The 14,862-nt window shown below is 35.7% G+C and overlaps 1 protein-coding gene across 2 annotated transcripts in view; it reads right to left on the reverse strand.

The window, feature by feature from the left end:
* The window catches only part of LOC145683741 (uncharacterized), a 179,973-nt gene that overhangs the window by 47,147 nt on the left and 117,964 nt on the right, over positions 1–14,862 (reverse strand). Inside the window, exon 7 of one of the 2 annotated variants that reach the window (XM_081755272.1) lies at positions 3,139–3,419. The exons of the other annotated variant lie outside the window; for it this stretch is intronic. Within the exon in view, the coding sequence (XP_081611398.1) occupies positions 3,364–3,419 (56 nt within the window). The 3' untranslated portion in view covers positions 3,139–3,363. Of the gene's footprint in view, positions 1–3,138; positions 3,420–14,862 lie in introns of those variants that run through there. 2 annotated transcript variants of the gene reach the window in all.

Below are 14,862 nucleotides of genomic sequence, written 5' to 3' on the forward strand. Positions count from 1 at the left end.
GAAGATAACAATGCAAAAGACAATTTGATACAGAAAGAACTTCAACATGACTAAAATAATCAAAATGACATTTACACAACAGTATAGTAAGGAAACATTGTACCCACAGACACGCTCAGTAACGTCATCTGTGATGCAGTGTTGTCAACTGAGCACATAATGAAGTTTTGTTAAATGGCACGTAACACAAATTATAACATCTAGAAAATCGACACTGTGGTTCGTCCCTATTTTCATACTTCAGTGATTATATTCTTGTTTGTGGTCTCATATTTTCATTTCAACTAGTTCGAATCCTGTACTGTATGTACTCTTCTACATCCAAGATTCAAATAAGAATTTATATAGGCCTACCCTCAAACGTTGACAACACTGTACATCAAGATATCACAGGTATGGTTCTATTCATAATTAGATTTGCTATATGTTATAATTTATGTTCCGTGCCATTTAACAAAATTTTATTGTACTCAGTTGGCAACTCTGCATTACATAAGATATTATTGAGCATGTCTGTGGGTAGAATGTTTGCTTACTATACTGTTGTGTAAATGTCATTTTGATTACTTTAATCACTTCGAAGTTCTTTCTGTGTCAGTGTATCTTTTGCATTGCTATCTTCACATGATTCTAAATCCTTCCTTCCCCTGTATCTCCTGTATTTCTGAGTGTCGGCCGGTAAAACTTCGGATTTCTCACTCTTCTTCACTCCTCTATCGATTGCGCATTGTTTGATTGGGCAATGCTTCTATCAATATAAGATGTTCCCTTGTCAGTTTGAGCCAGATAACTCAATGGAGAGAAGTCGCGTTTGGACGTCATGGTCAAAGGAGGACTTGCGAGCGGCTGTCCGCTATGAATGGGCACGTGGTGTATCGGGAACAGAAGTCCATAACCGCCTCGTGGAAATCTATGGGCCTGATGTGATGTCAAAAAAAATTGTGAGGAAATGGTGTCGCCAATTTAGTGAGCTGTTCTATGCTTTTTCCATGTGCAGAGCCCTGAATTTTTCCTGGAAGGGGTTTTGAAGCTTATAGACCAGTATGACAAGTATCTCAATGTAAGTGGTGTTTATGTGGACAAATAAAGTTACATCTGATCTTGAATGTCATGTGCTATTTTCGCTCTTGCATCCCTACCTCTGTCCACAGTCGCCTGGGGAAACTTATTTTCGGACTCCCCCTCTCGTATATAGTAATTTTTATCAAATTTAGTCGAGCATATAGTTATAGAAAACAAAAACACTAGAATAAAAACAACATAAATTGAATAACATTCAAGCAGGATTTTAAAAATCCTGGGCGTCATGTCATCATCGCGATTAGAAATACGAGTCAAGTGCCCAGCTATTTTAAGGCCAAAACATATAGACCTATGCATCAAATTGGAATTGTTTTATCCCCATCAGGGATCTGCCACCTAAAATCGGACTATTTGTCCATGCCAACCAGATGCCGCGGTCAGCTTGCCGGCGCCGGACACCGGCGTCTTTCCGCTCAATTTTCGACCGCGACGAATAGTTGCCTTGCCGAGCAGTCAGCAAACAGCCGGGCATTTAATGCACCGGCTCCGCCGTCGGAAAGATGCCTTGCTGAGCAGTCGGCAAAAAGCCGTAAAGGCGCAGTAAATGCACCGACGCTGCCGTCGAAAAGGGGCCGGCATAAGGAGTCCGCAAAAGGTCGGAAAGAGGCCTTTCCGACTGTACTCGGATGGCCGGCAACAGTCGGCAAAGGGCATTTTATTTTACGATTTTCGACCACTTGCTGCCTCGGCAAAAGGTCGGCAACTTTGAACAAGTAGATCGTCGTGCCGCAGCGGACGGGTGCTGGCTACCTTCGGCGGCAATCCCTTTTTCCAGCCGCGACTTCCTGATGGGGTATGGAGACTGGTTTTCAGAACTGGTGCCTAGGTCAGAAGAATTATTTTTGAGCGTTGTGTTCAAGTGAACCAAAATTTAAGTAAGTTAAAAAATAGTTTGCGCACAACTTACGAGGTGTGATCGAAAAGTACGGTGAAGAATTTTATTAGCAACAAAGTAATAAGCTTACATGGAATTTGATTTAATCTCCTTCAAAGTAATGTCCTTAGCTAGCAATGCACTTATCCCAACGTTGAATCCATGAATGGAAGCATTTCTTGAAGGCTTCTTTTGGAAGGGTGTTCACTTGTTCTGTCGTGGCTTTCTCAATGTCAAGGATGGTAAGCACGATTTTACCTTTGAGAAAGAGCCAGAAATCGCATGGTGATATATCTGGAGAGAGAATGTGGACAGACAGAAATAGTTTTTCGGCCGAAAACTCGCAGATCCAAAGCAAAGTGTGGCAGGGTGTATTTTCGTGGTGAAGATGGAAGCCCTTTGCTCATTTAATCGGCAGTTAGAATGTTTTTCACGGGTCCATACGAGATGTTTAGTTATTCTAAAAGCTCTCGGAAATAGTCATTCAGCTGTTTGAACAAATCACTTCAGCCAGTTTCTGGAAGATTTCATTGTTATTGACGTCGAAGGACGTCTCGATCGTTGCTTGCTTTCCACAAACTCCTTGCCACTTTTGAATAGCTCATACCACTTTTAAACAGTCTTCAACGTCTATGCTTCATCGACATACACTGATTTATACAATTCGTGAGCTTCTTTGGCTCTCGAAGCCAACTAGCATGTCATAACTCGTTCAAACTCGACACTGACTAGGCTGCCGGGCTTACTAGTTAAAATAGATACAACATCGATATATGGCACTGTGCAACAACCTTCACCGTACATTTTGATGACACCTTGTATCTTGGCTTTTCTAAATTACCACAAATGTTTTTAATTAGTGTTGACAAGCTTACAATTTGTTTTTGAAATGCATAGCGTTTTGGAATCAGTGTTGGTGTGTGTGTGATGCGTGTTGATAAAGTATGAAACATGTGAAACAATAGAAGTGGCCAGCAACATCATAAATAACAGCAAAAGGAAATGATTATGTTAAGACTTACATTAGGGTGCAGTACAGGTAAGAAACAGTGGATCAAGGCGAAGAAAACTCAGTGATACAAAAATATTGCACGCATTTTTAATTAAAAAAGCATCAAATAATTTACATATACATAACATTTAACATTATATTGTACATACAAATTCAATCTTTGATCTGCATGAATTATAAATGCTTTAAATATCTTCAACGTACAAGTGCTCTACAAAATAAAGTGATATACTACTTTTGTTGTAAGTTTTCGCCTTACAAATATTTCAGAGAATTTAAATTCAATAAATAAGGGTGAACAGGTACGGAACAAGCTTTTGTAAAAATTAAAAAAAAAAAAAAAATAAAAAATCCTTGTTGGTCGGTTAGTTAGAGCGCCATAATCATTGGTCATTCATGAATGTGCCTCTTCTTGAACGATTTGATCATTCTGTGCAACTTCTTCTGTAACTAAGAAAGTTTATGTTATTTATTTCATAAATAGTCGGAAATATTTTATTTAGTGACGAAGATTTAAATCATTACTGATTGATGTTTTTTTTTAAATAGTAATTTTAAATATGTTAAATCAAATTCATGTTTCATAACAACATATTTATTTAACTTATAAATTTAATATTATACGACGAGCATTGAAAAAGTTCTCAGAAAGTTGTGGTTTTGCCATTTGTCATGGAATCACAACTAATCTTGTACAGCACAGTCCTTACGTTGCGTAAAGTGTCTTCGGAACATACATGCTTCCTACACAGCTTCTACCATTGCTAGAAACACCGAGAAAAATATTGGTTTGGTATCTTTTCGAAATTCGCCTTCGCGTTGGTTTTGATGTTTTCTACAGTGACGAAGCGGATAAAGGTGCTGCTTTTCTTAAAACATTGTCACCGTAAACTGATTGTAAGATTACCAAAGCAGGTATATGAAGCAGATTTCCCCAATTTGCACATGAACTTGATGTTTGTGCATCACTCCGACATTGTAAAAACTGATCCCAACATATTCCAACGCTTACCTACACTCAATGGCGTATTTACGATTTTGTTTCGGGAGGGGCTTTGCTAACTTTCGGTGGGTGGGTGAGGGGAGAAATCTGCAAGATATTTCATATATTATTTTACTATAGTAAGTAAGATTTCGGGGAAGGCTTAAGCCCGGAAGCCCCCCTCCTAAATACGCCACTACCTACACTACTCGTAAACTTTTGTTATGATCTATTCACACTTGTCATATTGATAATTAAGCAGCCTAAGGACTGTATTTATACAAGATTCATTGTAATTGCATCACAAATGGCAACACTGCAACAACATTTCGGGAACTTTTCGACTGCCACTCGTATGATAATTGCTTGTCGTTCAACGAAAAATTTTAAAATCAAGATGTAACTACGCTTAAAACTGAATACTTTTCTTTGAGTTTTTCCTTATTTGACAATATCCTTTCAGTAGATAAGATGGTTTTTGGTTTACTATACCGTTAAAAAAATTAATTTTAAGTTGCTTTTTTTTAAAGTGAGTAATATTACTTCAACTTGATCAACTGAAAAACAGAACTATTTTTGTACGTTGCTACAATTTTAGCTGAAAAGCTTTTTTTTTTTTTCATTCAGAATTCAGCAAATATAATATTTAATTATTTAATTGGATCGTAATTAATAAATAAAACAGAAATATTTTTTTAGATATTTCCTTCTGGAAAACGGAAGCAAATTTGTACAGTAAATTTTGAAATAGGCCAATCATAATAGATTCATTGTTATAATTTGTTGGAAATATCTATTAAATTAAAAATACACATATTAATATGTAAGGCTTTATTTATTAAAAAAAAGTCTGGAACACTATTAAAAACTATAGAACCCATTATATATTGTATTTATAATTAACTTTTAATTTTAGTTGTTTGAATATTTTAATTTACTTATTATTTTAGTTGAATAGTTTATTAGCAATTTCTATTGCCCAGTTACCACAATATTTTCTGACTAAACTATTGAAAACATCTGTAGAAACGAAAAAGATATATTCTTGAATGAATAGAAGAACTTCCTCTTTTTCTTTTCTTTAAAGTCCTCGTTTCGTATATCCTTCCCTTTTGTTTTTCTAAGCGTCCAACGAACAAAGCTTTTGAGAAATGAATGTCCCCAGGCAGTAGAAGCAATTTGAGATTTTCAAAAACTTATTTTACTACGCACGGGGTATGCTGTTGATCAACATTTGTAAGGATAATTCAATAATTTTTGCTTTCTTAAATATACAAACCATTAAGCTTTTGACCCTATTTGTTGATTTTAAACGGGATCAAATGTTAGGTTTTAGAGTTCTAAATTATGTTAAATATAAGCATGGGAAGTCTACAGAACGGTTATATTCATCTGTGCGTCTGTCTGTCGACAGGGAGGAGATCAAAAACTGTCAGAGATAGCGCGAACCTTCTTGTTCTAAGCTTTTTTTTTTTTTTTTTTCCAATTAGCTGGGGTCAACTTCTTGGATCGCTGTGCTCCACTTGTTTCTATCTTGTGTTATATCCACTGTGACACCAGACTACACCATATCATTCTTAACACAATCTCCCCATTTCTTCTTTGGCCAGCCTTGGCCTCGTTTTCCTTTCACTTATGTAGCTTCCACTCGGTGAGCTACGAAATTTCCCCATTTCTTCTTTGGCCAGCCTTGGCCTCGTTTTCCTTTCACTTATGTAGCTTCCACTCGGTGAGCTACGAAATCTCCCCATTTCTTCTTTGGCCAGTCTTGGCCTCGTTTTCCTTTCACTTATGTAGCTTCCACTCGGTAAGCTACGTAATCTCCCCATTTCTTCTTTGGCCAGTCTTAGCCTTGTTTTCCTTTCACTTCTGTAGCTTCCACTCGGTGAGTTAGGTAATTTCCCCATTTCTTCTTTGGCCAGCCTTGGCCTCGTTTACCTTTCACTTTTGTAGCTTCCACTCGGTGAGGTACATATTCCAAATGTGGTCTTGTTGCATGCTCAAACCAAACGTTCTTGTAGTTTTTCTACTACTGGTGTCACTTTTACTGTTAACCGGATAATTTCATTCTTAATTTTGTCCTTCCGCGTCACTTCAGACAACCATCGTAGCATCTTCATCTTCGCAACATGCAACTTCCATTCCTCTCTCTCTTCTTCGTCGTCCAACATGCGGTTTTTTAAAATCGATTTAGCGTCTTAAAAATACATACAATCTCCTTCATTATTCATCAATTTAAACCAGAAGTGGTAGAAATAAACCATTTCCGGATTCAACATTCATCACTGTAGAACAAAAACACTACTAGATAGTGAGAAGCAGTTTTCTGGAACCAATTGTGCTTTCTGAGAGCAGATTCTATTCTAATTCTCTACTAAAACTGCAAGTGGTAGAAAATTACTACTATTTCCAGTTTCAATATTGATTACCAACTAGCGAAAACGACAAAAGATAGCAAACAATCGCTTTTTCAGATGAGTTCAACACTCCAAGATCAAATTTCATTTCAATCTTTATTCATACTGAAAATGGCGGAGATTTACAATTTCCTGTTTCAGCATTGACCGCCATAGTAATAAAACAAAAAAGTAAAAGTTTGGGAGAAGCAGTGTTTTATATGGATTTAGTTCCGCAAGAGTAGCTTCCATCTCCTACTTTATTTTACTATTGCAATTGTTGGAAGTGGAAGAAATGTACGAGCATTTCAGGTTTAGTGCTGATTCTTATCTCTCCATAATTGTACGATAGCGATTTTTTTTTCATATGGTAGATCTGATATGGAGTACCAAGTTATAGATTGACTACTTCAGTATTGACTTTCCATAATTCGGAAGTCTACTGTACTTTTTCAATGCGAAGTGAACCTCACTTCTTTATCGTTGAGTTTTCTTTTCACACTGACGAAGAGAACAAAATGGCTTGAAATTTTCACGATCAAATATAAAAATATTCTAGTGTTTACTACTCATGTCTGTGCTACACTTGGTCAGTGGTTAGTGCAATGACATTTCTAAACTTTATTTACCCGCATCTCTCATATACAATATAGTAAATTTGGAAGGTACATGTATAAAATCTCAACGTTTAGGTACAAGGTGTGTTCATTATATTCTAAGACTAAAAATGGCGCAACAGTGTGGGACGATGAAACTGGTTGAGACGGTTGTATCATCCTTCATTAACATAAAATCATAACTAGAAGGCACTGCCATTTATCATCTGATTTTAATAAGGTGGAGAACGTTGATACCCACGAGCCGCTGTTTCCAAAGCTCCTATTCAAGAGAGTGGGTTCCAGATTCTTCTCACCCACCTCACTCTCAAGACTTGGCTCCCAGCTGACATTTTCTTATTTGAAAAATTACAGTAATACTTTCGTGATTCACACTACAGCGAGGATGGTAAGTTAACACTGATCCTTTTCTGTCCAAGACTAGTTAGACGGTTGTGGAAAAAACTTTTTTCTGCTGGTATTCGACGTTTTGCTGATTAATGTGTTAAGTCCTTTGAAATCAGATGAAAATATGTTAAAATCTGAGTAGGTACTTTCAAAAATTTATCTAATCCTTAGATGTTAGGCTTAGAACTCCTAGTAAGTGTTAAATTTGATCTTTTTGCAGGCATCATTTTAGCATTTATCTAGTAAAACTGAGATAAATTCTCGTTATAGTTAACATCTCAGTTTCAAGATATTGCTGAAATATTTCTAGGAAAGGACTTCGAATTTGACGTCATATGTTCCTTAATATAGTATCAAAACTTTGAAGATACTTATTTCCATTAGGACATTCGCTCTGAATTTATATAGATATACAATTTAATGTTCTGAGGACATCGAAAAGAATACGACGCTCGGAAATGGGACTTGAATAAATTAATGGATTCAACTTATTTCCTTTACTAGAAATTATTTTATGCAATTTCTACTTTCTTTAACACCTTCAGTAAAAATTGCTTAAAACTATTATAGGAATTAACACAAAATTGGCTACTTATCAATGAATCCTCCCTTGGGAAGCTTAAATATTTTCCATACGTTTGGGAACTACATGCTAGCTCCGTCTACAGTGGCAAGATAACAAGGATAAAAACGGAAGAGATAAAAGGTGTAAAACAAGGGATACATACCACTTTCGCACGGCATTATTACTTTGTGATCATCCAAATGATCTTAAGGATCTTCACTACAGCGAAATTAAACCACCGCTAATTTTAGAGTTTTTCTGTAATATCTTCAAAACAAATAAAAATATTTGAAAAGCAGAAAGGTAGTGAACTAGACAATACAATTTTGCATGTGATGCCGTTATCACAATCTATCTGTTTTCGATTTGCAACTGTAGATAGATTTAGCATTTTTTTGCGGGTTCTGTAAATAGCGGCATATCAAAAGCAGATAAGTGAATTGTGGTAAAGGTATCACATGCAAAATCGTATTATCTAGTTCACTACGTTTCTGCTTTTCGAATATTTTTATTTGTTTTAAAGATATTACAGAAAAACTCTAAAATTAGCGGTAGTTTAATTTCGTTGTAGTGAAGACTCTTAATGCCGAAATACAGTTTTTATACAAAATAGGAGCAAAAAAATGGTTACAAGTTGCGCATATTACGAAAGTACTATAATCAAACATGCAGATCCGTGCAAGCCCCTAAAATAGTTATTCTGACAGAAGCCAAAACTAGGATAGGAATTCGTTACTTTCCACAATTATTGACAAACATTCAACGTATTCTTGCAAAGCATAACATACTTGCTTCTAGTATCTTGCCGAAAAGTCTACAAAAACCTATTACCGGGTTTAAAATTGTTGATCCACTAAACAAGTCGGGAATTTAATGCAAATGTGACTCCTCATGTATAGGTTAAACGAAACGCAATATTAACACCCGAATTGAAGAACGTATTAGACAATCAAAAAAGTAACAATAAGTGGGCATGTCGGGATTGGTGGTCCATTTAAAATAACATACACATAATTTAAAAAGGATTAATGAAATAGGTTCAGCAAAATCAAAGAAACAACGGGAGGTTAAAGAATAAATTCCTTATTCATAAATATAAAAACCTGCTTTAAATCTAGATACTGGCAACATTGATAGAATTTTGTTACCTACCTTTGATGCACATTTTGAATCTAGTAACATAGACACCGCGCTTTTTTCGATTCAGTTCACTCTTTCTGCTTTTGCTCTGCTCATAACATTTTCAGGATCCATTCTTGACGTTATATTTATTGAGTGGTATGTATTTCTCGTTTTACATCTTTTATCTTCTAACCGTTTGTTTCCTTGTTATCTTGCCACTGAACACAGAACCAGCTTGGCGTTCCGAAACATATGGAAAATATTTAGGTTTCCCAAGGGAGGATTCATTCATAAGTAGTCAATTCTTTGTTAATTTGAATTATCGTCTCATGAGCCCATACAATTTTAATATTATAAGAATTACCTTTCTCTTCAAGATCTACTGGTATAAATTATTTATGCCCTTTCTTGAAATTCCTAGCAATTTTCTTTGAAAGTCTCGCAAAACCTGTTAAAAATAAAATTATATGTTATCCATTAAATTGTTAATTTGTCTATTTTATTCTCTACCTTTTGCTCGTTTGGATCTATATATTTGGGAAGAATGGAACTCACTGGTAGAATGTTTATCTCCGTTCTGGTGAGGAGAAACCTCGGTTTGATCCCAGCCCACGCAAGTTTCTGATATCAACAACCAAACATGTTGTTGGCAGGTTAACAAAGATACAGTCTTTCACATTTTGCTAACACTAGCAACCATTAACCTTTTACGAATGCTGAGAATCATGGTTAAATGATTATTTACCTGTAATGATTTTTGGGTAATCAATTCTGTTATTTTCGACTGCTAAATACTAAATGAAAAGCTTCGGTTTTACAAAGCATTTTTTTTACATGTTTCTTTTAACTTAGTCCTTTCTTTTAAAAGAAAATGTTAAAAAAAAAAACACTTCAAAATCTTGGTGATCATCCATATACACTAACTCACAAGTTATCAGTATCAATATACAGGGTGTAAAAAAATGTGTCAAATATTTTGGAAACAGATTCTTCACACCAAAATAATTAAAAAGTTCATATGGACCTGTGCTCACAAGTTGATATTTTCGGAGTTATAGGGTGCCCAAAACATGAAACAAGTGAAATTTAAAAGTTCATAACTCCACTACTGTGAGACCTATCGTAGGCGTGTCAAGACATCACTGAAGAACCGGTATGTGAACTATCCAAATATCCATCTTTAAGAATGCTCCAGTATTTGCACACAATTTTTTTAGAGTGGTAGATAAAGAGTGATCAAGTACTCCCAAACAGTCTCTCTGAAAATGATGGTGCAAGTACCGGAGATTCTGAAAGATAGATATTTAGATAGTTCATATAGGAGTTCCTCAGTGACATCTTGATCCGACTACGATCAGTCCCCTAGTGGTAGAGCTATGAACTTCTAAAGTTCATTTTTTCATGTTTGCGGCACGCTATAACTACCAAACTATTACATTTCCGATCACTGGTCCAAAATATTGGGACAAATGTTTTGGAACACTCTGTAATTATATAAAAGCAACTGAAACAGTACTATTATTTTAAGTATCCTTTTTTCAATTTCAAATATTTCGCTTCATTTTCCTCCTCTTCAATTGGTTTTAATCATGATTTGGAAATATTTCTCTCAAAGGGATTTTCAATATACAGTGGACTGAAAAGTAGTACTGCAAAAAAAATCTGGTGATCCACATTCAGCACGACCGAAGATACTACCTACTGCGAATTCCCTTCCACGGGTCAACCTATGAATTATGACTGATTTTTTTTTTTTTTTTTTTTCATCTGCGGAATCTTGAATATACGGAGCAGTGAAAGCACAATGGAATTAGGTGCAAGTACCAAAGTTGTCGGAAAAAAGAGATACAAAGTTACTACAGTCCACTTAAGTAGATGGAAAATTTACCATATTTCTTTTCTTTCTTTTTTTTAACGTTATTAATTATTTACAATATCCGGTCATAAATCATTGAAGCTCTTAAAGGATCTTTAGAGAGAGATTTGAAAGATGAAATGTGTGCAAAACGACCGAAAGTGACTTGAATCCCTTGTGCAGTGATCGTACTATAAAGGAGTTTTATGATTCGTGGTTTCTTGCTTATCAGATCATCAGGCATATGGAAATACAACTTGATTGAACTTAGTAAGATTAGCATTAGGATTTAGATATCTGAGCTGTCGACATCTAAGGCTATTTAGCCTGTCATGTGTATGAGGGATGACGTTTTTGAGTGAGCACACTTTCCCAGGAAAGAGAAGGAAGAAAAGATTGGGGAAGGAAGGAAGCGGATTGGGATCTGTATGTTACATAACATCCTCGCATTTGTCTAATATGAATGATGGAAACCTAGGAAAATCTCACTCGGGGTGGTTGGTCTGAAAATCATTTTACATTTTTTCGACCGAGTGTCCCCAGTGGGAATCGAACCCGGGATCGCTCAAACCACGGAGGAGTGCGTTAACGACTATGCTACGCGGGACCATTCGGAAATGGTAGAAATCAATCACGTTTTAATTTTTGGTCACTCGAAAAGTGTTTCTTTGCACTTTATTAACCGTTCGTAGAATACTTTTTGCCTCAATACTTAACTCTCCACTAAAACTTAAAGCGAGAAATCCATTACAACTCCTGGTTTCAGTTGATCTACATTAAAGCACGAGAAACGGTTTCTTTGAATCGACTTAGCGTTTTCAGACAAGATGTTAGTCTCTCTTAATTCTGTATTCAAAATGTAAGTGGCAAAAATCAACAACTTCCAGTTTCAATGTTGATCGCTATAGAGTTAAAGCTAGAAGAGTTAGCGAGAAGCGTTTATTTTTTTTTAATCGATTTAGTGCTCTAAGATTGGATACCTTCTCCTTTAACATTCTATTCAAACCGAAAGTTGCAAAAATCAACCCACTTTCGTTTTAAATGAAGTGCAATTAAAATCTTTAAGTTTTACGTCGCACGCTTTTGGCGGCTAGGTTGAAGAAAACGGTGGTAATGAGAAATTAAGGAAATTGTGGAATGAAGAAAGTGGGAGGAAACGAGAGAAAACTTACGTACACGGTTTTTGTTCACCACAAAGTTCACTTGGCGCGAGCTGGAACAGAACCAAGAATCTTATGCAGCAGAGGTGAATTCGGTTTTAATGTGATCGTTGTAAAGTAAAAATGAAAATATTTGTTTCTGCAATTGCGTTCCAGGTGTCAATTTTCTATGTGCGTGTTGTAACAGCAGGTTTTCATTTACTGTTAAAAGATTGTCCTGACCGTTATCTAGGGTATAGTTATTGTCCACATTATTGATAAAAGAAATATTTTCATTGTGGAACATTTGGACTAAAAAGGGAAATTTTGATGTTTTAAAGGGATTTTATACTGCTTCAGGTTGGTAACACTGAGCAGAAAGGTTGGCAAGTTTTTTTTTTTTTTTTTGATCTCGAAGTTACTAATTATTTATTGCCAATACAAACACATGTGGTCGTAATTGGATGCTCCCTTAGGCCTGCTATGTACTGAGACAAAACATTTTTTCTCCTTTTCTGTTAGTAAGGTGCTGTCAAATAAGGAGAAATACTAGAACTAAATCTTGCCTTGCATCCACTAAAAATTTCATCATCTCCAGGATTAATACAACCTTAATAAGGGATACATATTCACGATATCCCCATGGATGTCACTGGTATTTTGCAACGGAGTATTTCATCACATCCACATAGATGTCACTGGTATTTTGCAATGGAGTAGTTTATGACATCCACATGGATGTCACTGGTATTTTGCAACGGAGTATTTTATCACATTTACATGGATGTCACTGGTATTTTGCAATGGAGTAGTTTATGACATCCACATGAATGTCACTGGTATTTTGCAACGGAGTATTTTATCACATTCACATGGATGTCACTGGTATTTTGCAACAGAGTATTTTATGACATCCACATGAATGTCACTGGTATTTTGCAACGGAGTATTTTATCACATTCACATGGATGTCACTGGTATTTTGCAATGGAGTATTTTATGACATCCACATGAATGTCACTGGTATTTTGCAACGGAGTATTTTATCACATTCACATGGATGTCACTGGTATTTTGCAATGGAGTAGTTTATGACATCCACATGAATGTCACTGGTATTTTGCAACGGAGTATTTTATCACATTCACATGGATGTCACTGGTATTTTGCAATGGAGTAGTTTGTGACATCCACATGAATGTCACTGGTATTTTGCAATGATTATTTTATGACATCTTCATGGATGTCACTGTATTTTGCAATGTAGTATTTTATGACATCCCCATGGATGTCACTGGTATTTTGCAATGGAGTATTTTATGACATCTTCATGGATGTCACTGGTATTTTGCAATGGAGTATTTTATGACATCCTCATGGATGTCACTGGTATTTTGCAATGATTATTTTATGACATCTTCATGGATGTCACTGTATTTTGCAATGTAGTATTTTATGACATCTTCATGGATGTCACTGGTATTTTGCAGTGGAGTATTTTATGACATCCTCATGGATGTCACTGGTATTTTGCAATGATTATTTTATGACATCTTCATGGATGTCACTGGTATTTTGCAATGTAGTATTTTATGACATCCTCATGGATGTCACTGGTATTTTGCAATGGGTATTTTATCACATTCACATGAATATCACTGGGACACAAAGGATTGAGCATCACAAGAACATATTCCATCTCCATTCAAATCTCTCTACTAAAACCGAAAGTGTTAGAAATTTACTAGCCGGATACTAATTTACTGTTGAGTAGAACTTAATCTGAAACTTAATTTGTATTAGGGTTCATTTACCGATAATAAAAACTGAAACTATATTATTAAGCTTGCCAACATGTCGAAGAAACACAAATTAGCTTTGTTATTTTTCCATAACGGCACGAATAGTATTGGTAATATTGAAAATAACGTATGGAGTGATCACGAAGTCTCGTTACCTCCAATTGCGTGTCCACATATTCATACATGGTCACATTGTATTAATGTGTAATCATGGCTGAGAACAACTTTGAGATAGTGTGACTATTCTCTACTATTTACTCCAGAGTGTCTAAGTATACATCATCTTTTCATAACAGAGTATGATTCTCCTTCATGTACGACGTGAAATTCTCCTCAACAATGCTAGCGTGATTTCAAGTAAATTCAAGTCGAACAGCATTCTTAAGTTCGTCAACTATCTCGTAACGCGTAGCAGCAGACTTTTCTTTAATGAGGCCACCATACTGCATTGTCGCAAGATGACAGTTCAGAATTTCGTGGTGGTTACTACAAAGATGCAGGCAAGTGGACGGAACCACGTCTAATCCATTTATCAGGAAATACGTCATTGAGATAGTCTTTAATGGCAATAGCATAATAGACTGATATTCCATCCTGCTGAAACCATACACGACCGAGCAGACCCCGATATTGCTTGCTGCGGAACATTTGAGTTTCCTACACCAATTCACTTAGCTTGCCCGGAGCTCTGTAGAGACCCTGTTCTAAGGCTGTTAGGTCTTGGACTACCTTTTTCTCTACTTCGCATTAGAGAAATTTATATTGTAGTATTTCTGTAAATACTGTTGTATTTTGTTAGAAGAATCTTTTTTTATAATAAACAGTAGTGGGAGTCAATTTTGGACTCTGATTTATTCAATCTAAGGTCTACCTACCTTACAAATGGAAGAACTTTTACAATATGAACAACGTATACATAAAATTCAATGTGATATGTGAATTTAAACAAAAGGCGTGGGAAATATTCAAGTTCTGATTTATCGAATTAAGATTATTTTACTAGACAAATAGAGCTAATGAACAAGGGA

Source organism: Thermobia domestica, chromosome 4, assembly GCF_964235325.1.
Source record: "Thermobia domestica chromosome 4, izTheDome1.hap1.1, whole genome shotgun sequence".
In the NCBI taxonomy this organism is placed as follows: domain Eukaryota; kingdom Metazoa; phylum Arthropoda; class Insecta; order Zygentoma; family Lepismatidae; genus Thermobia; species Thermobia domestica.